Source organism: Rhamphochromis sp. 'chilingali' (genome assembly GCF_963969265.1).
Source record: "Rhamphochromis sp. 'chilingali' genome assembly, chromosome: 20".
NCBI lineage: Eukaryota > Metazoa > Chordata > Actinopteri > Cichliformes > Cichlidae > Rhamphochromis > Rhamphochromis sp. 'chilingali'.
The window spans coordinates 7,119,920-7,146,374 of record NC_137947.1 but is presented as its reverse complement, the minus strand read 5'-3'; the positions used below and the strand labels follow the sequence as shown (position 1 = coordinate 7,146,374).

Sequence of the window (26,455 nt, the reverse complement as noted above, 5' to 3'; positions counted from 1 at the left end):
CCACGTCGGTGCGCATCTACGTAATCAAAACAAAGCAAGCGCCGCAAAGGCGAGCATGGGAAATGTAGTTTCACAATGTCCCTCTCTCTCTCCTCTCGCTTTCTTTATCTCTTCGCCGAATGCCCAAATAAAAGCTCTGAATCATCTCCAGAGTTGTCAAGAAAGACTATTAGAGGTGTATAGCCATCACTAGTACGCACTGCGAATGTAGTTATTCCCGTACGCACATGCGTGTACGCGAGTGTGAACCACGACAAATGCAATAATGTGACAAATACGGTCCAATAATCTCAGAGAGGAAACCTCATCCATAATGTGATTGCGTGAGAACTGATTATACATATTTAGAAGACAATCTGTGAATGTGAGAACATATTTTTAAAATATAATGTTTTTCTATCCTTTGTGCTCGTTTGTTTTCCTATAATGTGCCTGTTTAAAAAAAGTATACAGTATAAGTTACACTAAATTCAATGGAACTGACAGACAGAAAGACAGACGCCTTTGCTTACCGGCCACTTTATCGTTTGAAACTACAACTCCCAGCAGGCTACTCGCCAGCGTCCATGCGCCGCAGTCAATCAGCTGTTCAAGCAACTGCTGACTACCTCGGCACAAGGGTAGCTCGTTTGTCATATCTAAACCTAGACGAGGCAAACAAGAAATATCTTTATTTACAGAGTCCCCAAAAGGTGAACGATAAAGGTAAATTCAAACTTCATGTTAGGCAAAGAGAAAACCAGGCTGTGTGTGCATGCTGTTTTGTCGTTTTTGTGGAGGGAGGGGGAGCATGTGGATTATACAGAGGGATTTCAAGACAAGACAGCTTGATGAAATGTATATCGGGTGCCTCGATCAGCGCGATAAACAGGCAGCTGAAGGGTCAGGTTTTGCCTTGTGTGTGTGGTAAAGAGCCGGTGAGGTGAGCCACTGTACAGCCTACTGATTGTGCTTCTTTGATGACCTTGGAATCGGGAGATCCTGGAGGAGAAAACACGGATTAACTGGTGGGGTGGGTGAGAGTGTATGTGTAACGAATGCTGTTGCGATTAAATATGAAATTCTTACTTGTGTTGCTGTCATTATAGCACTGAAATGATCTGTTATGTCAGTCTAGAGACTACTATTGAAAGGCCTGTGTGTAGGTTGTATGTTAGCTCTCTGGAGACAGTTTCCGATCAACAGACCAGATGAGTCTGACAATGATTTGACACCAAAGTGTCATATCTCATAGTTGTGCCTTTTGCTCCAGCTGGCAGAATATATACTCAGCTGCTTAATTTCGTTTCCCTGATCAGAGTATCTTGCTGTGTTTGACATTTCTGCTTGCCCTGCCTGCTCATTGTTGAGATTACCAGGCGTGTTTGGCACTTAATGTAATTCTAAATGTAAATTTGCTGACGGGATAATAGTGCAGGTCGTGTATGTTAATTGGGCTTTTCCAAGGCGTTGTCTCCAAATGCAAAGAGGGGATGATTTTGCATGAAAGGTAAAGCCTCTTACTTTAGACAGAGTAGACTTTCAGTTAAATTCCAGCCCTAGTTTAAAAGTTATTGACTGCAAATGCAAGGTACATATTGTACTATGTAAATGCCAACCCGTGGCTGTGTCAATGCGGACCTCGGGCAGAGTCTCTCTTTGCGCTCTATTAAATCCCTTCTAGGAGTCTAAAGCAGAAGCTATTATTTCTTTATGATCGAATTTGCTCAGTAAACTTCGTCGTCTTTATTAAATTATTGTATATCCACTTTGTTTTTTATTCTAGGGACATTTTATTTTTTATGACAACCGATTCAATTGGTTCAGGTGCGTCACCTAATTTCTGATGCGTAAAAAAGACCGTGTGCGTCTTTTTGGATATTATTTAAAAAATAAATTAAAAATAAAAACCCTCTGTGGTCGTGTGTGTGTGTGTGTGTGTGTGTGTGTGTGTGTAGGTCAAGGTAGAAGTGGCTTTAACCTTGCTGAAGGACAGCTGTATTTACTGACGTATGTAAATGAATATAGGGGAGGTCCTTGGGCAAAAACACGCACACAGGCACACACACTGAATCAGTTTCACGTTGCAGCTCCGGAGTTCCTGTGTGGAAGAGAAAAACGAGACGTGGCGAAATCTGGTGAATATCTGCTGCCATACTATGCTCCGTGTATAATTTGCGGGATTTCTGAATCATTCTGGTCTTGGGAAGTGGGGCTTTTTCCTCTTCCTCGTCTTCTTCTCCTTCTTCTCCTTTTCGTCTAAATGGGTGATCACGCATTCGCTTTGCAGCTGGCTGGTCCCTCTAACATCATATCCTTCTCGGAGTTGTCCCAGTTCATCAGATTCTACAGAAGCCCGGCAAGCCCGGTGCATGAGCTCCTGAGTTACAACAATAATAATAATAATAACAACTCCTCGTATCTTTTTCCCCCTGTTGCAGCTCAGCAAACCATGCAGGATGATTTACTGATGGACAAAAACAAAGCCCAGCCTCACCATCAGCAAGATCCGACACAAGCAGACCCTCCTCCCTCCACACCGACCCCGTCATCGGAGCCCGCTTCTTCTTCATCCGAGTCGGAGAGTCCGTCGACCGGGAACAACCAAGCGGCTTCAGCGCTGAGCAGCGGCAGCAAGGACAAAGCGCCGATGGAGTCGCCGATCCTACCCGGCTTGAGCTTCCACCACCAGCCGCAGGAGACCGGCGGCCCCCTTTCCTCCCCTCCGTCATCGTTTGGGAGCACTTGGTCCACTGGAACCACAAATGCCGTGGACGATAGCTTTTTCCAGGGAATACCCTCGGTGAACGGGACGATGCTTTTCCAGAACTTCCCCCACCACGTCAACCCGGTATTCGGGGGTAATTTCTCTCCGCAGATCGGTCTGGCTCCCCAGTCGCAACAGCATCAGCAGCAAGCCCAGCAGCAGCAGCCCCAGCAGAGGAGATCCCCCGTCAGCCCCAACCAAGGGCCGTTCCCACAGAGAAACGCTTATCAGACCATCATGAATAACAGCAAGGGGACCTCGTCGTCGTCTTCTCCTTCGTCGTCCGCTTGGAATAATCACCAAAACGCGGCGTGGAGCACAGCCTCGAACCCCTGGAGCGGGCTGCAGCCAGGCAGGGACCCACGCAGAGCGGTGGGTGTCGGGGTAGGGGTCGGGGTTGGAGTTGGTGTCGGAGTGCCGTCACCCCTGAACCCAATCTCCCCAATGAAAAAGCCCTATAGCAGCAATGTTATAGCACCCCCAAAATTCCCACGACCCGGTCCACTCGGCCCCAAACCCTGGGTGGAGGACGGCGCATTCAGGACTGACAACAGCAACAGCATACTGCCTTTCCAGGTAAACACTTCCCCTGGTGTAAGAGAAGGCCCAGTATAGGCCCAGGCTTTATGTTTCAGTCTGATTGCTCTCCCTGGCACTATAAGTGCCATGTGAGGGTCTATTTATATATATAAATATATGTCTATGTAAATAAGCCACCAGTGCCTGAGATAGAACTACAGAAAAGTTAGATCACCCTGAGCTCAGCAGCACCACGAAGTCCTTACAGGTCTATTTATCAGCGTACGGTGAATGTTTTTTAGTTATTCAAATTACTTCCCCACATGCATCATAAACGTGGTCAAATGTCTGTGGGTTTTGTTGTTGTTGGTTTAAAAAAAACTGACTCCCATATCAATTTCAATGTTTACGTTAAATGCGGACAGTTTCTAAGCAGCGACTTAATGCGGTTTACTTGAAAGTCGGGTTTTGCCGGTAGCTGTCAGCGTTATGTGGCTTGTATGTGCCGGGAGATTGTGTTTGTTTAGGTCAATTCACAGTCAAATACAACAGTGACCTTTAAGTATTAATCACGGATTGTTTATGCAGTCGAAAAGAAACATGCCAAATCAGTGCTAGAAATAGACACGATTCATTGGACTTAATAGTTAATTTTCCTGCGCCAGCTCACGCTCAGTGGGGTTTAAAGGACCCACGATGCATTCAAGTGCTCCTCGTTATCCTCTATATTCTCATATTTACGGCAGCGCTATAGACTTTCAGTGCGGCGGGGTCGTGTCCGCTTGATCACTGAATAAGTGACATGTTGTGTTTAAGTCAGTAAATAATATGTCGTAACTAATGCTGGCAACTGAAGGCTTCATTATGTTTGAGAAAATATGTATCAGTACCGTCTTCGTTATCATGTAAGCTTTCGTCATTATTGCAAACATTTTTCACAGTACTTGAAAGTAACATACAAGGATTTGATTGGCCTGTGATGGAAAAGTAGGCGGTATGAAAATGACTCACAGGTCCAACCCGGAAGATAGCAAGAGTGTTATTCAGGGTCAAAAAATCCGCACGGGCGGGGCGGGTTAAACAAATGAATTAGTTCTTATGTTAAGACAGAAAACTGTCAGTAATTGTTATTTTAAAAAGTCCAAATACAACGTACCACTACTACTTGAGGCTGTAGATTAATACCACCAGCATCAGCCACAGTAACGGTAACAGATAAACGGGTAAAGGTATCAGGGGCATAAACATCCACATAAAGACTGTATATCTGGCTTTAAAGTGAAATGTTCCGCACTGGCATGTTAGCAGTGTTATTTCCCGTCGCTTGGCCCATACTTAAGATTGTATGTGTGAAAACTAGAGAGCAGGGTCTCTTTGAGCCGTCCTTCATTAACTTGTCTGTTGGAAGACGAGACATTGCCAAATACTGCATTACCTTCTCAAATGGGTAATCACGTGTCTGCCTTGTTTGTTCTTTTCCAAGTAAGCCAACTTAAAATGTGATCAGATATTGTCTGTAAGGACCCTACAGCTCCCAGGCCTCTGGTAGAGGACCCGAGCTTGAAGGACCCAAGCTCAATTTGTGTATATATATTACATTGTTTTGGCTTAAGCTGCATCAATATAACTGTAACTGGACTCACTGTACATATTTCCCAGTCATCCAATTTCTATATTACACTTCTACGACTCACATCTTTCATAAAATGTGGGATATTTGGAGATTCTCACAGACCGTACACAAGAGTTAGCTTAACAGGAGGTCTATACATCCTCAATCACGTAACCAATTTGTACTGAAGCTGTTTAAAATAAACAAAAAACACCTACCTGGGTAGGTTTAACATACGATCATGGTTTGGATAGGAGACAGTTTCAGTAATGTTAACCATGTATTATAAAACCTGCAAACTCCTGTATGTAAATACCAGAGCAATTAATACAGTGTGACAACTATGCCGGAGTTTGCACACTTGTATAAATTGTGTGTCTGGTAATGATGCAGATGGTGCACGCTAAGGAGTCGTGAAACATTAATTCATTACACCCTAGTTTTTAAATCCAGGCAAGAATATTAAACACGGGAAAAGACAGATAAACGCCGGAAACTACCGGTACTACAGTCCGGCCTGTGATCAAATAAATGACATGCCTAATTATGAGCAGCAAACATTTATTTGGTCTCTGTTATAGGGTTACAAAAGATTTGAAATTTTACTCAAGTTGCAACTTGGCAATAAGCTCAAAGACACAAAGTCGTGAGTCATGAGTATTTGCACATTATGACCGCTTATTTCAGATAAGTAGCCGCAGATGCATGTGACCTGAGTGGTACATGCAGATGAACAGAGAGGACAGATGAAATGTGACTCGACACGGGGTGAAATTCCAGCCGGCTTGAAATGTATAGGCCTTTCAGGAGATAGTGATTGTGTTTGTCAGTCCGACTCTTTAGGCTTTTTTACTCGGTTCCCTTGACCGAGAGCCTCTGCCTGAGCTTTCTTGACTTGGCTGGATTACAGCTGGACTTATCACCAGGAGACAAGGTCAGGGGGCCACATGTCACGCTGTATGGAGTGGTCTGTTTACTGAAGTGAAACTCAGGCAGACCGCAGAGATGAAGTACAGCAGCCTTGTGCTTTCATGTGGTGCCAGATGAATAATTAGGGTAGTGACTTATATACAGTCAGCTGATTCTAGTTCGTTTTTTGTTATATTATGTATTGTGATATCTGGTCATTATGATCAAGGTTTCTCTTCAGGAAACAAAACAAAAAATGTTTACAACTCACAGCTCCTGTGGCAGTGACTTTTATTGCACCAGTAATGTTGTTTTTAAGCTATTTTAAGAATTTCTTAGTCAGACAGGCTCATTGCTCTTTCGTGTGTTTTGTTCACACTTAGCTGTTTGGCAATAACGTCATAATTGGAGAGGAGTTATCACCAGGATGCAAGGTCAGAATGCCACATGTCGACTGGCCTGTTTACCGAAGTGAAACTCAGGGAAATTGCTGCATGAGCAGCAGGCAGGGTACACACCCTGTGGTAACCACGCGGACAGCTGGTGACAGGTGTGCTTGCTGTCATAGTTTAGCTCTCCCTCGGTATTACTCACATGCTCCCGATGTAGCGCAGGCTGAAGGTTCAGTCACATGTGCGCCTGACACTGGCTGCTGCTCGGAAGGCAGAAGAATGTGTGGAATTCACTTTAATATGTCAGTGTGAACCCTGACACACACATTCACATGATCTTCCAGGGCGATACCCTGGCCTTCTGTGATTGTAATCACATACAGATTCAGAAGGGTGTTAGTAGACAGACGGACAGGTGGACTCTTGTATTCAAATGCATCTAAAAAGGTATAGCTGGCATGGAGTTTTCCTTTTTTTTTTTTTTTTTTCTTTTCCCCATGGCAGCTTGAGCCAGATAAAAGGTTCATGCCATTTGTTAACTGACAACTCCAAGGCCTCCACCCTAGGAACTTTCCTCCGAGATTAAGAACCTTTAAAGCAACTTTGTGCTTCGACCAAAAGGACTAGGGTCTAAATTTCTGGGGGAAATCAAAGTATCTTCTCAAAACTTCATTCTTTTGAGTAATCAAACGTTTTGATAGATCGGTATTTGCTTGATTTTATTTTATTCTGTCTTAAATTCAACAATCAAATCAAAAGAATTGTAGAACAAACCGCACAACAGATTAATTTATGATGGGGTATAGCTGTGCGCACACATGGCATGTAAAAACAAGTGTTCCCTTTTCATATGCCAGACAGACTTGTGAAAGAATGGCTCATCCTAAAAGACTCATCGAATTTTGAGCAGCATGGTGTAACAGGATGCCATGACTGCAACAAGTCAGTTCTTGATATTTCTTCCCTGCTTGACATTCTGTGATCGTCTGTAAGTGGTGTTATTGTAAAGTGGAAGCATTTAGGAACCACAGCAGCTCAGCCACGAAGTGTCTGACCACGTAAAGTTACAGAGTGGGGTCACCGAGTGCTGCGGCGCACAGTGCATTAAAGTCACCAACGCTCTGCTGACTCAATAACTGCAGAGCTCCAAACCACCCCTGTCAATAACATCAGCACAAAAACTGCACTGGGAGCTTCATGGTATTGGTTTCCACAGCCAAGCAGCTCCTACAGGTGTAATGTGTACACTTCACTTTAGTTTTGTCTATTATAGCGCGTGTGTGTGTATACTTGTATACAGTATACTTACAGTGTACCAAGTATATATACACAGTAAAGTTTTGCTGAAAAGGGGAAATATTTGAGTCATTGTTTAACTTTCCAGTAGTGTATTGCATAAACTAGAAAGCTGCTTATCATGATGACATCATGACTCAGCAGATCCACTTGCATAAATGTGATGCTACTCTGCTGCATGTGCTGCAGACATTTAGTTCATGAATTTATTGTGCCTATGTAAAATATGTTGCTCAGTGGAAAGCACATATTGAATTTAATCATTCTTAATTCAGTATTAGGAAGGCTCATTATAATGCTGTTCAAGAGAAACAGGAGCCTGTAATTTAATCATAACGATTATGCTCTCTTGTTACCTTTGGGACTTTTCTCATCGATCGCTTTCTTGCGCTATAGAGAAGACGTTGTGAAGGTCACAATAATGCATAACTTATAAAAAATATATTAATGATAAATCTGCCAGCCCTCTACCTTATGAGCACCCTTCATTTATTACAAACAGATACTCATGTTTGGCTTTTTTCTTATCTTGATCTCCCCGATAAATGCTCTTATGTCTTATGTGTGGATCACAAGGAAAGATGAGCTGCAGCATAGTCAAGCTAGATGAAGTCGACCCTGCATTCCACGCTCTGGGAACTCGCATAAAGAGTTCAAGAATTAGCTCTGTCTGCGATTTATAGTGCATAATATCTCACTGTTGCGAGTTCTCCGACCTGCTACCCATCACCGCGTCCATCCATATGTGTCAGAAAGGAGGGGTGGGAGAGGAAACTAAAAGCTCAGCGTTTTAAGTGTTTACGGTTTGTACCAAGTGGGCAGATTTTTATCTGTGTGGCGCTGTCAGGTCCAGAGTGAGGGGAATAACACTTTTGAATGCTCAGCCGAATGGGCAACAATAGCTGTGGTTTGCAAACAATGTAGGCCCAGCTCAGGCGGCGGACACAGGACACAGCTGCCAAGGCCGCGCCACTCTAGCTCCGGTTGGGCGCTTTCAGGCCTTACCTTTGGCACACATGTTGTTCTCATGAATTCATTCACACCTAACAGGAATACATGCACTTCATCAGCAGGGAGCTGTTTAACCTTGAGGTGTCTGATATAGTACTAATCCGACTGTTTGGGATGTAGTAGAACGACCTGCCTTACAAGATCTGAAAGTTTGAGAGGTTTCGTGAACAGTCAGGCAGAAATGCATACCAAAGGACACACAAACAAAAGTTCTCAGTACCTCATGACAGCTGCAGCATCTAACTTTAACTATTGAGGGAGGTTTCAAAACCAGTTTTCTCAAGTGAAGCTGAGTTCCTGTCTGATTGACTTGACGAGAAGGGACAGCTTTTATAACCTTTACATAATAATCTGGGGTTCAGTTTTAGACTGTTTTAAATCCTTGTATGCTTGATTTATTATTTAGATTTATTGGCTTCATTAGCTTCATAAACAGAGAAACAACTTCACAGTTCTTCAGTATATGGTATCCAAAAAAGTGTCACTCTAGTATGAAAGTGAAAGGTTGAAAGTTGGATCTTATCCCAGCACCAGGTCTGAATCTGTTCACGGATGATCCTGTTTGTTGAATCAAGAGCTGAGTCAAGCGTTGACTGATTTCCTAATTGGTTGTGAAAGTGAAAAAGACTAGAAGATGTGCATGTGTCACCTTGTGCAAACAAGCAATAGACTATTAAAATGAAGGAACATCTCAACAACACAATAGTGACATTTTATTTTTCTACACTGGAAACCATAGGCTGAAAACAGTAAATGTGAAATACTAAAATGCTTTCAGGATAGCCCAGCAACTGACTCATAGATCATTGCTTAGTATCACCTGTTTACTGGCATCTCCAGGGCCTACTTCACCTACTTAAGTTCAAGTCTGGATCCCTTATTTCCATTAGTCCTGTGACTCAGAAGACACGCTGCATTTGAATGGGGAAAGCAAGAATGTTCTTTCTTTTTAACACACAAAAAAGGGAGTTGCCGACAGATGCAAGTCGTTGCTAGCGATGTGCCCTTGAGCAGGGTACCTAACCAGAAATTCAACAGCTAAACATGCCAGTTAAAGTTTGCCACGTTTTGAAGAAGGTAAAGCAGATCACGACTGGAATGCAGGGCTGTTCCCACAATGATGACGAGGCAGAAATAGAAACCTATCGTCCCTCTTCAGAGTGTGTGTGTGTGTGTATATGTGTATATATATATATATATATATATATATATATATATATATATATATATATATATATATATATATATATATATATATATATATATATTTTTTTTTTTTTTTTTTTTTTTTTTTAAATTTTATTTCAAGTTTTATTCTAAATAACTATCTGCAAGATCTAAATCTTCAGTACATTTTTAAAAATTGTCACCTCAAATCATAGTTTTTTGATTTGTCCTTTTTTTTCAGGTTTATAATTTTACTGTCTTATCATTTTCAAATGTGTGTTAAACAGGTAGTACAGTACCGGTTCTGCTCCCATTGTAGCATTACAGGATACTTTCCCATCTTTGTTTTGCGTGCGATCTACTGTGATGACTCTAATGCGAACGCTCTTCCTGTTTTGCTGTGTTGCAGGACCGGAATCGGCCCTTTGATGCTTTTAGCTTGCACTCTTTGGAGAATTCCTTAATGGATATGATAAGGACTGACCATGACAAAGGTAAACCACACCCTGCCGGTGGCCCACCAATGACTATCGCTGATATTATATGGAGGAATCATTTTGCAGGTTAGGAATATTCATACGTCCATGCTTGCAGTTTTTAGGTTGCTTAATTTTTTTTTTTAATTTTAATTTTTGCGCTTGGGCATATGTCATCTCTGGATACATCTGTTTTTCATTTGCTCTATTTGCCGATCTCTTAACCAATCCAGTATGAATCATTACACTCTGTTTAAAATTAAAGTGAATCTGAATCATTATGAACCTTACCTGCAAAACCTCACATATGTTTTGTGTGTCTGTGTCTGTGTGTGCACTCTAAACCAGAGGTGAACCTAGTGGTCCTTTGTACAAATGTTTTGTTGTTTTCTTTTACTTCCTCTTTTTGTCTTTGTTGCCTCCTGTATATGGTGATAACAATCAATGGATAAAGAGATAATGTCACAAGACTCGTATTTTGTTTGGTAAACGTGTTGCGCAATTGAGTGTATTTGTGGTTAATGTTTTATTTGCCTGTAATTTTGGACTTACATGTGTCATAGATGAAATAGAGACATAGCATATCAGATGATTTGAAACACAACACAAAGATGAATTTAGACTAACATGTATTTTTAAAAAAATACAATTGCATTTCTCAAAAGTGTTGTCAGATTGTGAAATCAAGGTTAAAAATTCCTCTTCGTAGAATTCTTGGGCCGTGTGGTGTAGGTCAGGTCTTCTGAGTCAATATTTTTGTAGCACCAGTCACGTGTCAATTGTAAAAACTCCTGTTTCCCAGATGGGGCCCTGTCAGGTTGGGTGTAGGTTTTTTTATACCCTCTCTGTCCTCCTATCTTAACAATGGAAAGGTTGGTGGGAGGGGTACATAATGAGCGGAGAATGTCATTTTCCCATGCATAAAGTCTGTTTTCCTAATCTTGTGCTGAGCGAGCATTGTTGCGCGCTCATCACATCCCCGGCTTAACTTTACTGGAAAGGTGTCGTAATGTCCTGCAGGGCTTCTCTTGGGATTGTTTGTGAAAGCACAACGGACACGTAGGAGATATGAGCAAAGTAGGGCGGGTGGATCATGAAAATGGGTGTGTGTGTGTTCCTGATTCTCTCCTGGCTTGTTTACCCCTCACTTTGTCATGTAGACAGCACGGGGCTGTAGTAAACTGCGGTGCCAACCACAGAGCAGCTCCACCCTGCTAGCGTACCTTCTCACTGTTTGAAAAGGGCCCTGTGCCCCGGCCCTGTCTGCTGAATAATCTGTTGCTGGTGCTTTTTTTTTTTTTTTTTCTGGCTCAGAAGGTATTTTAACTCCAATTATCTGACCCGTGTAATCCTAGATTGAAATCTTCCTGACAATGCTGAATTAGTATTGAAGTAACACTAATACAACCACATTATGTAAAGAAACCTTTTTGCAATATAATGTGTTGATAATTCAGGGCCATTTAGTTGTGTAAATCTTTCAGTTGTGACATTTTCAAAAGTAATTCATTAAGAAATTCTGCGTCTGTGGTCATGTGCAGCATTTGTTGCAAGCAGAAGTGTAAGGTCCAGAGGGAACAGGGTAAGAGGCAGGATTTCCCAAATGGGTTGACGAGCAAAATTCCAGTAATTGAAGAAATGTTGCAAAAATGTAACTTTGGCTCATAAATTTTGAAAGCATCACTTGGTACGCGCTCCAAATATGGGGTCATGTTCAGGTTAGCGTGACAAGTTGACAGATTGCAGTTTTGTTTTTCCTCTGTTTAAAAACCTCATGTTAGCTGATTTTCTGTTTTTGTTCTGTTTTTTGTTTGGTTTTGACTGGTTGGTTGCAAGAAAATGTATCTAGCCCAGAAATATCATTTTTAGTTAACAATGAAGTTGTAACGAAATTTTCTAAATTTTGCTACAACTTTAAGGTTTTGCATATCTTTTCTGGACACCAGCCAACAAAGATGTACTCATGTCAGACATTAGCTAGTTGTTAACTTCCTGGCTCACATGTTAAAATCTGCATGTAATACTTTCTGTTTGGTTAGCTTGCAGAGTTTGGCTAATCTTACCAGTGTTAGCAGCAATAGCCTTGGTTTATTTCGTGTCAGCACAAAATATGTTTACACAGTTGCTTGGTTTTATTCCAATTTATTCTGACAAAGCTAACCTACACAATGTTTGTGCAATGTTTCATTCAGATTGGCCTACCTGTTAAGGAGGAAATGGGGAAATACATTTAACAGACTACTCTTCTGTCACTGACTATTAAGGGCAGCAACATTTAAACATGTAGTAGACTAGTCCCGCAGATCCTTATTGGCAAGTGGGCAAAATGTGGGCTGCCTTCCATGGCTGAAACCATACTGAATATTTTAAATGGCAAACTTGTTTGTTTTCTGCTGAGTGCAATATGTGATCAAGAATAACGTTGAGAAAATACCCCAACTAGACATTACTAGAAATTAAAAGCAGCTTATTCCTTGATTAAGGCTACCTAGAAAATTAGCCATGTAGGTAGAAGATCCTAACCCTGACTGTTCAAATCTGATTGGTTGATCATTTCTGAGTGGAGGAAGAAAATTTCATTTTTATATGTAACTTTCTAAATTTGTGAAAGTTTGTGTGTTTGTGCGCTGTAAACGGTGCAGTTGCTTTTTTTTTTTTTTTTTTTTAAGTTTTATTAGTCTGTGGATTAAGATCATCTTTCACATTTGGGTAGTGCCAGGCTAGCATGAATGGCAATAGGAACAGGAGGTTTTGTTCCAGAGGCACTGAGGCCTGACCTGTCGAACCTGATCAAACTTTCTGACACTCAGAACGAGAGTATCTCTGAAAAACTAGAAAAAAATATCCACGACAACATTGTCATTACTTAAGAATCCACATATCTGATCAGTAAATCTTAACTGAATGTACACTTATTGTTGTTTCACAGGCAAGTTACTGCTGTAGCGACTCCAACATCTTACTTTAGGGAGACTCTTCACCAGCTGAAAGCCACCAGTCAAAACAAATTAACCCAGTAGGCTCAGTTTTGCATTCCCAACCGAGTGGGTACCGCCCACATCAATCCCATCAAAGACATTTCTCACATAGTTCTCATTGTGCCTGGAATAGCTGTTTTTCCTTGAGTGTTTTATGAGTCCCTGCGCCGCCTTCTCTTTCTTAAGAAGAAAAAGTACTCAGTATTGTGATGTGTGAATCAGTGAGGTGACCTCATCCACACACCCTTTAAAGACAGGGGTGGGACCACCTCATTTTGTTTCTTCTGAGCTCTTGTTTTGAGAAGTTTCTGCTTCAAAGACACGCTCCATTACAGTCAATGTTTTAAACTTTCTAAAAGCTCTTTACTCCTGGTTGAGGGGAGCAGGGCCACAGGGACATCTGAACAAACGAACCCTTTTTGCAGACACACACACACACAGGTCAGCTGAGCTCATGTGTGGAGGACTAAAGACTCACACAAACACACACACATGTGCTGGAAAAACACCACCACTCTGACAACAACCACTACCTCTGCTGCCAGTGGTAGCATTTGATGCACACATGCACACACACGTGCATGCACACACGAAGGAAACACACTTTCAAATTCTTGCTGACATGTAAATCAGCTCTGGCATTCCATGCAAAGCACTCTCACCTCATATACTCTTCTGTTGAGCTGTCACTTATTCCTGTCTATGGATCAGACAGCTCAAGAGGTGTGATGGTGTGACTGCAGCCACTCCTTAAAAACACACACAGACACACACTTCTAGATGTTGTCACTAATGAGTTGAGATGCTCGAAAGTCCTTATAACCCTCGTGGAAGCGCTGTGTAGATCCCACCCCACCCACAATGTGTCTCTCCTAATGCACACGCACACACATTGCCTCAGCTGGTCTGAATCACACGATCTTGTATCAGTTACAATTTGCATCAGTTTCAGTGTGTGAGAGCAGCCTTTAGAAGACTGGAAGTAGTTTATTTTCATAACGAGGTACTATTTCAGTTGTGTATTTAAAGGGTTGGTTCAGCATTTGCTAAATGTGCTGGCTTTATTCACCTCTGAGACTTCAATTAGAAGATAGGCTCTGCTATCGAAACAGCTGCTGTAGTTTGCTCTAGTTTAGCATTAGGGTTACAAATCTATCACCTTATGACGGGGGAGAACTGTTCAGAATCCCAAATTTGTGGTGTTTCTATAGTTTTGAAGAGTTTAAAAAAAATACTTATATTTATGAAAACATAAAACCGTGCTTTCTGATTTCTCAAAAACAACCCTCAAAAAAGCCCCTGACCTCTGCCCTGGTACAAAAAACTGAAGAGGGCCATCTCTGAAAGGTCAGTTTCTGAGGTTTGTTGAGTTTTTTTGATTTAATAAATGGTAGCGAACATAACTTAGATGTATCTTTAGGTGCTTGAAGTTAGACTAAACTGCGTTCAAAGGAAAGATCCCTATGGGGGCATGCATTACAAGCAAACACAGACAGTGACTGTGGGGTGGGTGGGGGTAAAAGTATCACATTGTTGGTTTAGCATTATTTCCACAGAGTTTAAGATAAGCTAGCTCTGGGATTATGCTACATTACAGCTACGATTTTTGCCAATAACTATAAGGTCCTGGGTGAATGTGATTTCACTGCTTAAGGTTAACTCTGATGCCCCTAATAGTTTGGTTTTCTTCATCCTCGGAAGGCTAATGCTATCGATACCACAATTAATTTAAAAAAATTGCTTTTGCATTGTTGTAGGCATTTAAAGCATCGTGTCTAAGCCCAGTCTTGCAGTTGCAATAGCTGTAAAGAGCATAGACCATAAGGTTGTTCATGCATACCGATAAAATGATAAGATTAGTCAGTTTTTGTGTTTGTGTTCTTGTTTTGTTTGAACTCTATTGAATAGCCGATACAATGTACGTTCTGGGTCCATTTCGGCACTCTTTGTTGCCATATCCTGAACAGATCCCCCTTATTATACATGTGTAGTGTGGCTTGGAATAGAAGAGACAGGAGATCAATCACTACCCCTGTAGTTAGTCGCTTACATTAGTTATAGGGAGAGGAGGGTGATCCTGGGCTACGTTAGTAAGGTCCAGTCTGTGTCACCATTTTCACCCCTGATGAGTCTGGGCTTTGGAAACGTAAAAACTACCAGCTATATTATCAGGTAATTGTGATTTTGCATAGAGTGGGAGGTGGGGTTACGTGTTGCTACAGTATGTTTGGATGTTCTTAGACTATTTAAATGATCAGCTAATTTGCACATTTGAAATGTTTTCTTGAGCATTTGTCCTAAAGAAAAAACTAGTTTAGACTGCGAGCAGTTTGCCACTGAGGTTTTATAGACAGTTTTGTGTTTTAGTACTGTCTATGTTATGATGGTTGATTGATTATAAACCGGATAGTAAACAATCACTGGAACGATGTTCAGTCAACATCGCTGTGTCAACTTTAACTTCACTGAATCAACGTTGAACCCTTATGCTGGTCCTTCATTATTTTGGCACCATTTCGTTGAAATCTTGACTTAAGACTTAGTCAAGTGGAGAAAGTAATCGAGGGATAGCAAACACTAGTGCTGTTTGACTTTGTGGGCTGTGTAATGGAAAACACAAAGTGGAAACATAATACAAATGAGATGACTAACAATCTAATTGTGCACTTCTTCACTTAACTGAAGAAAAGCAGGAGACCCACCCACCCTTTCTCCTACTTTTCTTGAAAGCCTCTAAAGGTTGAGCCTAAATGTTGGACTTTGTTTCCTATATAAGGGGAAAATTTACTTTGAAGGACCCCAGGAAAGATAAAAGTTTGTTCTTACTTAATATCACACTGGTATGAAACCGTCATGTATGAGAATCTTCCTTTGGTTTGGGTTCGGAGGTAGGGGTTGAACCAAATTAACCCAAGGTTAAAGGACTTTGCTTTGTTGGGCAACTGTTTGTTCTGACCCCTTAAACTTTCAACCCTTCGTAACACACCAGATGATTTCAACTTAAAAGGCACAACCCTGTACTTTAAACAGACAGTGGTGACTCTATAGAGATAAGATGATGTATTTATTGGTTGTGTTAAAGGTTAGATCACACCTTGCTTCCAATAAATTGCACTGTCAGTGTTATGTTTTGTTGTGGTGGAAAATTCATGACTCCAGCAAGCATGACTGAGCTAATCCTGCCTAGGCAACAAAACAAGCCTGGGCTTGTTTAGTTTATTAAAATCATGGTTTGCCCAGATCTCACAAACTATGAAATGGTGTTGAAAGCTTTAATTCCTCAGACAAGTAGAGCATCATAGTTAACTGGATTCTGGAAATCCTCTGTTATTGCTGGAAAGGTATATCATGGTTTTATGGTTATTAATTTTATGAGACATTAATGACAGTGGGGAGCAGTTTTGACTCACTGGGTTTAACCACTAGAAACACGTTCTCACCATTTTCTTTTTGAACATTATGGCGTGATAGTTAAAGGAACTTTGACCCTGTTGCAATCATCTTGTGGATTGTTAGTGTCAGCTTGAGCTGGTGTGAAGGGGAAGAAGTAGGTTATTCTGACAGAGACACAAAATAACTCTGACTAGGTTTTCTAAGAAAAACATCCACTCCTCTCGTCTTTTGAGTCATCTGTTAAGTCAATGCATTTTTTTCCCCTTTTCCCCCAAAGTGTTTTACTCCCTTTTTAGTACTGGTAATTGTATTTTTTTGGCATTAGTCAGCAAGAAGTGTAGATTTGGGGCACCCTCCTGCTAAGTAAATGTCTTGGCAACTGGGGGAAAAACATATCGCTTACACACAGTTAAAAATGTGCTATAAGGTAGACGAACAAGCAAAACATTAGCAAAGCAGTTGACATGTGAGACATGTGGTGATGAGCCACGTGGACTCTAGTGAAAACTTGCAGAACAGGATTCTTGTAGTTTCAGCAATGATAGCTGTTACTTTACTGTTAACCAAAATTTTCTAGGTTTCTCACCGACTTTAAACACGATGGCTCTGCTTAGACAGAGATGCCATATACTAAATTGATGCCAACTTGCTTTTTGATGATCTATCCACAGCCCACTCTTTATCCATTTCTACCTAAGTGGTCGATGTGAGGTAATTTTCCATTTTGCGGATCAGGTCAGGCGAGGGAATTGGAGGTGCTTTTGGAGCCGTGCCTAATGTAGTGGATCTCTCCCGAGCGGCTGGGAGAGACGGATCGAGAATAGCTCTCTGTGAGGAAATGTCACCAGAACAGCAGTGGCAGCAGCAGCAACTCAGGGGCCCCTCTGGCCCTGCCACTCTTCTCCTAGGGGAAACAGATGGCACCTGCCCAGAGTTATTTTAAGGCTTCAGAAGGGTAACTGTACCCCCATGTCACCCAAAATGACTAATCTCGGCAGAAAGGCAAGAGCCCTCAGGACCTGTTGCAACATTTGCCCTCCAATCAGCAACATTTTATTGTTTCTGTATTCTGTGTGTGTGTGTGCGCGCGCTCTAGTCTCCAGTATCTAGTGTGTATTTTTTGATCTTCTTGGCAGTATTACTAGGTTAAAGTGCACGGCCTGCTAGAAAGTAGAACTGGATCCTCTCAAGCACACTTTAGTCAGCGAGACATTTGGGTTTAAACCCTGTAATTTGGTCGAAGAACTAACAAATAGACCACCCACACGTTTACCGATACATGATTCTGTGCAGCTATCCCTTGGGGCTGTTGAACTTTGATGACAGCCTGACTTGACTGTGGGTAGGGAGATAGAGAACGTAGTGGATGATCAGAGAACTTTGTCAAGAGTTGGAAAACAAAAACACCCCCCACTGTAGGGACACATACTAGTTTTTTTTAGTGTTTACCTCTTCATGATCATTGGTTACTGACACTTGAATGTGAATGCACTGGCTTTGTTTGTCTCCAAGCTCCTAATGTCTGCTGGATTCTGACTGGGTTTGAGGAGTTTGGAAATGCACATCTGTGAAGCTATAGGGTGGCCTCCCCCTTATCCTTCCCTCCAGCCTGCCTCTCTGGTTTTCAACCAGGTCTATCTGCGTCTTCCACTCTTCTTCACGAGCCAGGAAAAGTCCCCCCTCGCTGTCCCCAGTATCTGTCTTTTGTGGGCACATTTTGAAGCGTTTAAGAGACTGGCTATGGTGTAAGCAAGTCAAAGTTCACTTAACCTATAGGGACATAGTTGTTCCCTCCAACCCCAGCACTTTGCAAATTGTCGCTGAAGTGACTGAAATAACACTTTGCATAGGTGAACAATAAAGGACCAAAAGGGTATTCTCTTAATATTAATGTGTGAAATGTAAGTTTGTGAATATGTTGCTTTATTTTTCCCTTTTTCTTTAGTTGTTGCTAAAATATAGAGCTGATATTTTTGAGTTTCTGTGGCTGTCACTGTGAATGACATTGGCTGTAAGGTAACATTTTATTATTTAAAATGGGTAGGTTCTTTAGGTAGTGCATTTTGTCGTTTGTTTTTTGTACAAGAAGGACGATAACCAGGAAGTCTTTCATTTAGACACCTTACTTCCAAGAAAGCAAAGATAGATGGTTCTTGTAACATGCGCACACTGTAACCATAGCAGCTTTGATGAATTCTTAGCCTTGTAGCTGGTTTTGTTTGCTCGAGCATGTGTGCATATGAGATATGTGACAACAAAAGGATGTGTGTCTCAACCTCGTTTTCCCGCATCTGTTGTCTGTGTTTGTCTTTTATGCCATTCTACCAAGTTGTGTAAATGTGTCTGCTGTTTGTGTCATGCTCATCCTGGCTGGCATTTTCCCATTGCACACAGTACAGTGGAAGATCAAAATGAATGTCTGTCGACAGGCTGACTTTTTATCAGAAAATTCCACGTTTTCCCTTCTTTGTAAAAAGCGTGCTTTTTTTTTTTTTTTTTTTTTCTTTTTTTCTTTGGCAGGACGTATGGGCCTCAACTTTCATCATCCTGGGGCGGACCACATAATGTCATTGAACAGTAAGTCACATTTTCATTGTAGGGGCTGATCATTATTGCTCAAGATAAATGTCACCATTGCTTTTTTGTCCTCTGTGTTCAAAAATAACCAACAGTGGGAGGCACGCTGTTTGATACCTCCATGTTAAACATATGACCTCGCCACAGGGGCCACTGACAGTATGAGCTGGGTACACCTGCCCACCCTCTACGAAGCCCTGGATTCCCTGACACCATAAACCTAAGACAAACCTTTTAACACTGTAGGAAGTGCTATTTACTAACCACTCAAAACACATCCAAAAATACCCCAAAAGGCTAGATTCAGTGTCCCAACAGATGGCAGATGACCCAACAGTGACGGGAGATGAGACAGTGAGGAAAATCAACTCTTTATCTCATATGCAGCTACTTGAATACCACAGAATTTTTCAGCCGAGGTCTTTCCTTCTAAATGGTCTTTGTTTGATGGGATCTGGGATGAGATTTCCTGGATTATTAAAGATATATTTCTTTATCATTATCATTAGTATCTATTTTTTTTTTCCATTTTTGGGTACAAACCTCAGTAAAAAAAATAAAAATACAGGATCTCTCTCATGACTGGTAATCAGAACAAATCCGAGAAGCCTTGGTTTCCTCTCTGGATATTTTCAGTCAGCCTACAGGGTGCAGAAATGGGCAAAGGCAGAAGGAAATTTCTCAGCTAAGCAGTTTTTACTGTCGCATCTTGACAACGCCGATGCTCCTTCCCCATTTTCTTCTTTTCATCATCTCTATTCTCGGAGAACATGCCTCGGTTTGATGTTAAACTGTTGTGTCATGGGATAACGCTCAGGCGAGCACAGATCTGTCCATAGCTTCCTCGTCTGTCAGCTGACTCCGCAGCCTGTGATCGGTGTAGACAGGGGAAGCTTTGGTTTCAACTTTGAGAGTTTCACTCTGTGTTTCTCCTTCATTTCATCCCATTAGCTTTGAGGCTTCAGGCTGTAAAAACCTGCAAGGGTTCTGCTTTCTGCAGATGGCGTTGGAACTTGAAGTGAAAAACAAAAGATGGGAAAGTGATGACTGTAGGTCCTCCTTCCGGATTTATTGGTGTTGTTCACTTGACAGCTTAGCAGAAGTGTCTCTGAGGCTTTTGAAGCAGAGTAGAGAAGGACGCATCAAACTCATCATGCCCAGAGGAAACAAAGAGTTTCCTGTCAAGCATTTGCTCTCTCTCTCTCAGATACCACACATTTTGAAGTTTGTACGTATTCTTAACCCCTCACTCTTCTCCTTCCTCCTCTCCCTCCTTGGCTGTATTCTCTCTCAGAGAGGCATCTGACGGTTTCCCAGCACAACGTTTTTTTTCATTTTGCCCTGGTTGCTAGGTGACTTTGTTTCTGCCAAGGCCAGACGGTGAGAGGGCAAAGCTGTAGAGACACTGCCCAGGTTTTTTGGATTGGTGAGCCAGATCTTTTCTTAATGAAAACATAGCGAGGAAGAAGAGGCTCAGAGACAATATATACTCCCTGAGAGGAGCCAGAGGGGCAAGTCGCATAATGGGGCTCTCACAATGCAAAGGCCCATATTGGTTTTTGAGGTCTGCTTTGTGACTGATGAGTTTAGAGGGGCAGGAGGGTGTCCTGCTGTTTGTTGGCATTTGCACCGCATTTTGCCTACTTTGTGCTTTGTGGCTTCAGTTTGGATCACAGCGAGATTGAAAGCTAAATTGTTTGTGGGAACTTTTCAGAGATTAAGTCCTGAAATGATATTTTTTTTCTTGCATTCAAAACTTATGAAGCATATGAAGCATGAAAGTTAATTTTTGGCCTCAGATACAGTATTATAAGTCAGTGGCTCTCCTCCCTTAGATCTACTCGGTAGCTTTATTGTCACTGTGTCTCAGCATCTTTATCTTCAGTATGGCCAGTATGTAAACTACAGACTTGTATGGTGAATGAAAATCAAACACAGCAGGTTGTAGACTTAGAAGCAACACTGTTAAGTGGCATTTGTACCAATGCCAAAATTTTTTCACATTTTCAAATGTCTGACAACATATAATAGAAAATGCTACAAATGTCTACAAACTCAACCACAGAACACACGTAAAGACAACGACTGTTTCATTAAAAGTTAGTTAGTTCCACATTTAATAGGTTTGGTTGATGGAGACATTATCACATGACCTCTGATCAGTAAAGAATTTTAAAATGGTTAGAAGTAGGACAGAAGATGCCAATTTTGTTACAGTCTTGGTGTTTTAAAACTCTATGTGACGAACGACGGGTGGCTGTCAAATCAAAGACTGAAAACACTCACAGGCTGACCATTTGTGATTGACATTAGTGAGTGAACATATCCTGAATACCCCTCCCTTCTGACTCTAATAATGAATTTATTCTTAATTCAGTTTGTTAAAGGCTAAACGTGAGCAAATTCTGTTAATATCCTCCATTATCTATATTTTTACAGCTTATCATTTCATGGCAGTAAAATGAGCAGTAAAATGTAAAAAAACAATAACTGAGGTCAGTTTAAAAGCTGGCGCACGTGTCTAGCTGGGGATCTAGCTGATCACAGTGCTGTACTTTGGCCTCTGTATATTTGGATCAATTGAGCTGTGACATCACAGCCTGCTTTCCACTGCTCCCGTCTGCATGCCATCCTTTTCAGAACCCCAACGCTGCCGACCTCGTCCGTACACTCTTCTTATCCTGTGGGAAGTTTCCACTTGGACCTGGTCTGCAAGCCCAGACCTAAGAACACCTTTTAATATTTTACCAAGGCCATGATAATGACTAACCTGCTTTACCTGCTGTTCTGCATGCACTCCACTTTATGGCCTCATTTGTGAATATTCACAGAAGATTAGGACGGACTCGCGCCACTGCGGGTTTATTAAGCCAAGATTACAATCGCCAGCTCTGGGGCGTTGCATTATGCTGTCGGGTATCTCGGTCATTTCCGTAGCCAAACCTCACCTATCGCCTTCCCTGCCTGCCGTGCAGTATCTGTCTGTTGCAAAGGCAGGTGCAGCAGGTTTACTGAAGGCTGGTGCCAGGCTGTAATAATCACTCCCGTCCCATTGCTGAAGCTTAGGTGTGGCCATCTGTGGTTTCACTGTTGCCTTAGAGATGTTCCTAGTTTTTTTTTCCTTCTTCTTTTACAATACCCATGTCTCTATATCTCTTTCCTATCCTTGTTCCTGCCCCAACCCTCTGTCTCTCCTTGTGTTTCTCCCCTTCCCCCACTGTGCTGACAAGCAGCCCGGAGCTATGGCCGAAGAAGAGGTAACGTGTGGCATTTTCTCTGGGGGTTCTGCTTGCCATGTCGGCCGTGTTCTTTCTCCGAGGCTGAGGGGGGTCTTAGTGTGGTGTCACTATCTGCTTTTCACCTGTGCTGTGATGGAATGAAATCATATTAATTTCAACACAGTGTTTTCCATGTTGTGCATTTAATTAGGAAGGGGTGCAGGGGTCCATCAAATCTCTCTGTATGACTCTTATTTTGCTTGATGGTGAGAGGAAAAAAAAAATCTATCCGACAATTTTCTTTTCTCTCTCTATTCTGAGTCAGATTTCCATCTTTAATATTTACGATATGATCTGTAGTGAAATTATTGGTGTTGTATGCAAATGCATTCAAATCTTAAAAGAAAAGTATCAGCAGTTTTTGCTTTGGTATCATTCAAATCAAACAATCTTCCAGCATGTTTGGCTGAAGTGCTTCCAAAATCGATTTTAAGGGTTTCCTTACAGAGTACGCTGACTCAGAAGTAACCCAATCATCGTGATGGCAAAGATGGGTGCTTTCAGCAGGGTTCATTTCTGATTTGATGTGCATTTTAACCAATTCTGTCTTTCTTCTAGAGTAAAAAGGAAAGCTACTGTGTGACATTTGTAAGGTCACTGCAGCACAGGGCTTGGGGATTATAGGTTATAGCATTAGCATGGTGAAGCCAGTGACATGCAGTGAATCATTCCTGAATAAAATTGCTTTGTAATTGTTCCCTAAGTACAGACATGGACGCAAATAAAGGTCTGATAATGCGCTGCGAACGGTTCTCCTGAATGCCACAATTTAAAACAATACTCTAAAGTAATGCACCAGTTCCAGCTCCACCTATTCTCATTATCAGCCGTGCAGTGTGGTGTCTGAACGCTAGCAAACCTGATTGTAATAATGATTAGCATAACATTGTGACAACATGATTTGGAAACTGTTTCCAAAAGTATGTGGACACACAGACATTATAACCATATGGTGATGTTGAAGACCATTAGCATGGTTGTCCATATATGTCTGCCTAAATTCTCCAAAAAGCTACAATTAGCCTTTTAGGTAACACTACAGTAGAATCTGAGACTTTTGCAGAATTTCTGATAGTTCAGATATAAATCTGCATGTTTATATAACGTCTTTATCACATAAGAGTCAGAGTGGACGTAATAAGAGGTGGAAGAAAACTGCCCGGCAGACAGAGCTTATAGTCAGAATTATGGTGGTAATCTCCAATATTAAAATTGCTGCTGCTACTACAAACCACATCTCTCACATCCTCCCTCTGTTTTTTCATATTTAACACTCTCTCTTACGTTTCCATCTTCCTGTGTTTTCCCCCGTCCGTCTTCCTGGTGTCCTTCTTCTCTTCCTCTTCTCCCAGGTCGTTCCTGTCTTTTTCCCTATGAAGATGGCTTTCTTGACGACGGCCATGGTGACCCCTCCTTAACTCCAGGCCTGAACTCGCCAACCCGTGGTCAGAACGGAGAGAGGATGGAGCGCTACTCCAGGAAGGTCTTTGTTGGAGGCCTCCCTCCTGACATAGACGAAGGTAGAGGAAGAATTATTTTTCATTTATACATTTGGAGAAACACAATCCTTTAATGACAGGTTCTTTTTTTTTTCTTTTTTTTCTTTGTGTGTCAGCACCACTCTGTGATATATTAAAACTTCCAAGTTTCACAAACTGCAGACTGTGTTTTTGGCTGTTTGCCACTGAAAGTTAAACTGGCATATGCGAGTCGTACTTGAGGGCAATTTGACACTCCTTGTTGAGGATTATAATTTACACACCGCCAGTTTGAACTTCTACTATTAAAACTTTTACAATTTCTACAATTTGACACTGTCACACTTAACCATTCCCTAATCATAGCACATACCGAGAAATGCTCTTATTGTTTTGGTTTTTTATAAAAACATATAAAGTGCTCAGAAAATATTAAGCGAATGCCAGCAGTTTGTAAAACTAGTTTAGCAAAGAGACTAGAAAGACAATGAATTCAGCAAGGCTAACATTTGTCATTTGTTTTTAGTCTTTGTGCTAAGCTAAGCTAACTAGCTTCCAGTCATATCATCATATTTATTGTACACACACTCTTTCTATCAAGCTCCCTGTGAGAAAATGAATGAATGCATTTCCCGCAATGTATTATTTTATGGACCCGTAGAAAGTACCTGCTAAGTGTATGAATTTTAGCCCCTGTTCAGTAAAAATGCAGAATTAAATTTGCCGTATATTTAGACCCAATAAATCACTTTTTTTTTTTTTTTTTTAGAAAAAAGGAAAAAAAAAAGAAAAGGAATCTTACCAATTTATCAAAGTCGAAGTGAAAATATTGTTTCATGATCAAATGCTAAACATTAGTGAAGCTAGTTTAGCCTCTAGCATTTAACAGGTTTAGCATGAGTCTCACCACTTGGCAGCCATCTTGGTTAAAGGCTTTGGGCTTTTACCAAGAAAAACAGCAGGTGCACTTACCTTTATGTTTACCATAATAAAACCTAGATACCCTTGTCACCATCAGCCTCGGTTGTGCACATGCATCACTGCAACAAAACGACTAGTTATGTTTTGCAGTTCGGCTACAGATTGGCTCTATAGGGAAGAGGTGGGGGACACTGCAATCCTTATCATATTTGAGCTAATCTACTTTTGATTTTGATTTCATTTTTTTAGTCTCTTAGTCCCAAGTTTCTCTTTTAATGATGGTGATTTCTATGTTTTAACATCTATGACCTAACAACAACCTGTCATTAATTTGGGATATTTACTTATATGTATCCATTTTGTGTCTTTTTTTTTTTTTCTTTCGTCTGTGTCCATATAGTGAACAAGCATATGTGCTACTGAGTTGTTGCACAATACTTTGCCCTAACCAGAATGAAAAATGCATGAGTTTCCAGTGCACACTGGATGTGCTCGGCTTCTGTTCCCGTTTAATGCAGTAGCGACTACTGCAGAAGGAATAGCGCAAAAAATAGAAAGCAGCTCTGCATACACTCCTTTACATACATTTTACATGAACAACCATGAGAGAATCTTTCAATTTCATGTTTCCTTCTTGTCTTTTCTTTATTTTCGCAGATGAAATCACCAACAGTTTCCGTCGCTATGGGCACCTGGTGGTAGACTGGCCCCACAAAGCTGAGAGCAAATCCTACTTCCCCCCTAAAGGTAATAGTAGGTTCTCATGCCATAATCTCTATTTTCCCATCAGACATCAAAGTGTAGACCAATAAATATCACCTCAGGTGCATCGCCATTTTGGAGTTTTGCAAAGATTCGTATTACGCAGAATCCACAGATCATGCTGGGCAACCTCAGAGGTGTTTGTTTATGTTAGCAACCACCTTTAGGCATCGCACAGAGAGACACATACAGCGTGTAATGACTCTATAACTGGCCACCAAGAGTTTTAACCCCAGAAGTGTTTGCTCGAGTGAGCACCTGAGGAGTGTGAAAGTTTTTCGCCTTTCTGCACAGGCTCTCGGGTGTCATTTTCTGGCAGCGGATCAGAGTCGCGCCTCCCTCCTCAAAGCCTCTACATCACTCCCTCTGGCCTGGGAGCTACAGTGTGTCATATTAGGGAAGCTATTAAAGACGCTCTGGAAATAACTGACATTCCATAGGCAGATGGTAATACACTGCATCTGGAGGACCTGCAAAAATCTCTGCCAATTTATCCCCCACTCCCATTTTTCAACATCCCCCTCTCTTTTTTAGCTTGGGAGGATTATTTTGAATAGGCTTGGGTCTACTAATATCCAAAACCACGGGGGGAAAAAATGCAGCATCCTTTTAGGGGAATGAATGAGCTTAGGATGCCGCCATGTAAGGGGAGGAGACATGTAGGACTGGGGATCTGTGTAGAATTCATCAGTAAGTAGAGGGAATTCATCTCTTGCTCTAATTTTAAACCACACTCCCAAAACTCAGAGAGAAACCGCTAAAATATTCTGTTTATATCACACTCTCTGTATTAACTGGCAGAGGGAGCTTGGACACATGCCTGGTGACAGAGATTTTAGCACTAATAGCTCCGGGCGTGAGAGTAAGAACACACACTTGTGTATGTGTGTGTGTGTGCATCTCGCTGTGCGACGAATGATTTACAAATGTGGGATTGGCG

General features: G+C 41.5%; 1 protein-coding gene across 1 annotated transcript in view; it reads left to right on the top strand.

Moving 5' to 3' along the window:
* Nucleotides 1–551: 551 nt before the first annotated feature.
* Nucleotides 552–26,455, top strand: part of cpeb3 (cytoplasmic polyadenylation element binding protein 3) — a 41,517-nt gene continuing 15,613 nt past the window's right edge. Inside the window, 9 exon segments of the mRNA XM_080868473.1 lie at nucleotides 552–620; nucleotides 623–664; nucleotides 666–705; nucleotides 2,421–3,322; nucleotides 10,062–10,215; nucleotides 19,020–19,076; nucleotides 22,310–22,333; nucleotides 23,707–23,874; nucleotides 25,411–25,500. Of these exon segments, the coding sequence (XP_080724599.1) occupies nucleotides 567–620; nucleotides 623–664; nucleotides 666–705; nucleotides 2,421–3,322; nucleotides 10,062–10,215; nucleotides 19,020–19,076; nucleotides 22,310–22,333; nucleotides 23,707–23,874; nucleotides 25,411–25,500 (1,531 nt within the window). The 5' untranslated portion in view covers nucleotides 552–566.